The 1,351-nt window shown below is 46.6% G+C and overlaps 1 protein-coding gene across 1 annotated transcript; it reads left to right on the forward strand.

The window, feature by feature from the left end:
* The first annotated feature begins 371 nt into the window (after window positions 1-371).
* LOC114212427 (chorion-specific transcription factor GCMa-like) lies at window positions 372-965 on the forward strand. The gene has a single exon (XM_028107304.1). The coding sequence runs from the start codon at window positions 372-374 to the stop codon at window positions 963-965; it is 594 nt and encodes a 197-aa protein (XP_027963105.1).
* Window positions 966-1,351: the final 386 nt, after the last annotated feature.

Genomic DNA, 1,351 nt, shown 5'->3' on the forward strand with positions numbered 1-1,351 from the left:
TTCTTGTGAATACTACCAACAAAAAGGTATTCTATTATGGCACAAGTAATTTCAAAACTATATAACAGAAATATTCATATGGACTCGTGTTATTTTCTATAAAAATATAAATAACTCCTGAACTTCTCTTCCAGCACTTTCCTTTGCCCCAAATCTCCAGTCAGGCCTCATGAAGTTCATCTCCAGTCTCTTCAACTACAACTTCATCGAGGAAACCTTGAAACCTGACAAAATGTCAGAAAACAGTCTCCAGGTCTAAGCTGCTTGAGTCAAGAGTGGATTGATCCAACAGTAGGAAATGCCTTTGAAAGGAAAATTCTCCACCACTTCTGCGGGAAATTGGACAGGCAGAAACCTATGGGTGACCTGTCATGGAGCCTGAAGACTTTGATTCCGAGGACAAGGAGATGTTAAGCTGGGATATTAATGACATGAAACTGCCACAGAATGTGAAAAAGACCGACTGGTTCCAGGAATGGCCAGATTCCTATGAGAAGCACATCTACAGCTCAGAGGACAGGAATGCGCAGCGGCACCTGAGCAGCTGGGCCATGCGCAACACCAACAACCACAACTCACGCATCCTCAAGAAGTCCTGTCTGGGCGTGGTGGTGTGCAGCCGAGACTGCTCCGCCGAAGAGGGGCGGAAGATCTACCTGCGACCTGCCATCTGTGACAAAGCCCGGCAGAAGCAGCAGAGGAAACGCTGTCCCAACTGTGACGGGCCTCTGAAGCTAATTCCTTGCCGAGGCCATGGGGGCTTCCCAATCACCAACTTCGGGAAGCACGACAGACGCTTCATATTCTTACAGTCAAAGGGAGAGCACGATCATCCAAAACCAGAAACCAAACTGGAAGCCGAGGCAAGAAGAACAATGAAGAAAGTACACACGGCGTCTGCCTCTGTCCCCTTAAAGCTGAAGGAGAGCCCAGAGGCAAAGATAAAGCACACTCTACCAAGATGAAATAACCAGGAAGTTTCTGAAAACATTGGACACCTGCAGTATTGGGGGTTGGAGAGGCCAAACTGTTATGTGAAATTTATGGCTTTATGGGCATCATACCATAGGTTTGTGGGTTTGTATGCTTAATAGTGATGCTAATTCCGGTATTTTACTACCGCTCAGTGCTCCGCATTTCATGAGGACAAAGATGGAGCCAGTTCATCCCTAGAGGTTCTAAAAGTGTCTTATGTAGAAAAAAAATGTCATTTGGGTCTGTTAATAGGGACATGTGAGCCCCTGAAACCAAATGGTTGGTTCCTCATCCCTTCTCACAGCCCTGGGACAAAATGAAGGGCATTTCCTCCCACTCACTCTACTTGGTCATAGTCTCTCTACCCCCACCCTCT

The sequence above is a fragment of the Eumetopias jubatus genome, unplaced genomic scaffold, assembly GCF_037043125.1.
Source record: "Eumetopias jubatus isolate StellerSeaLion01/CBP00866 unplaced genomic scaffold, mEumJub1_p1.0 scaffold_15, whole genome shotgun sequence".
Lineage (NCBI taxonomy): Eukaryota > Metazoa > Chordata > Mammalia > Carnivora > Otariidae > Eumetopias > Eumetopias jubatus.

Coding starts and splice junctions, on each gene's coding strand:
- LOC114212427 (XM_028107304.1), top strand. CDS start 372: ATGGAGCCTGAAGACTTTGATTCCGAGGACAAGGAGATGTTAAGCTGG.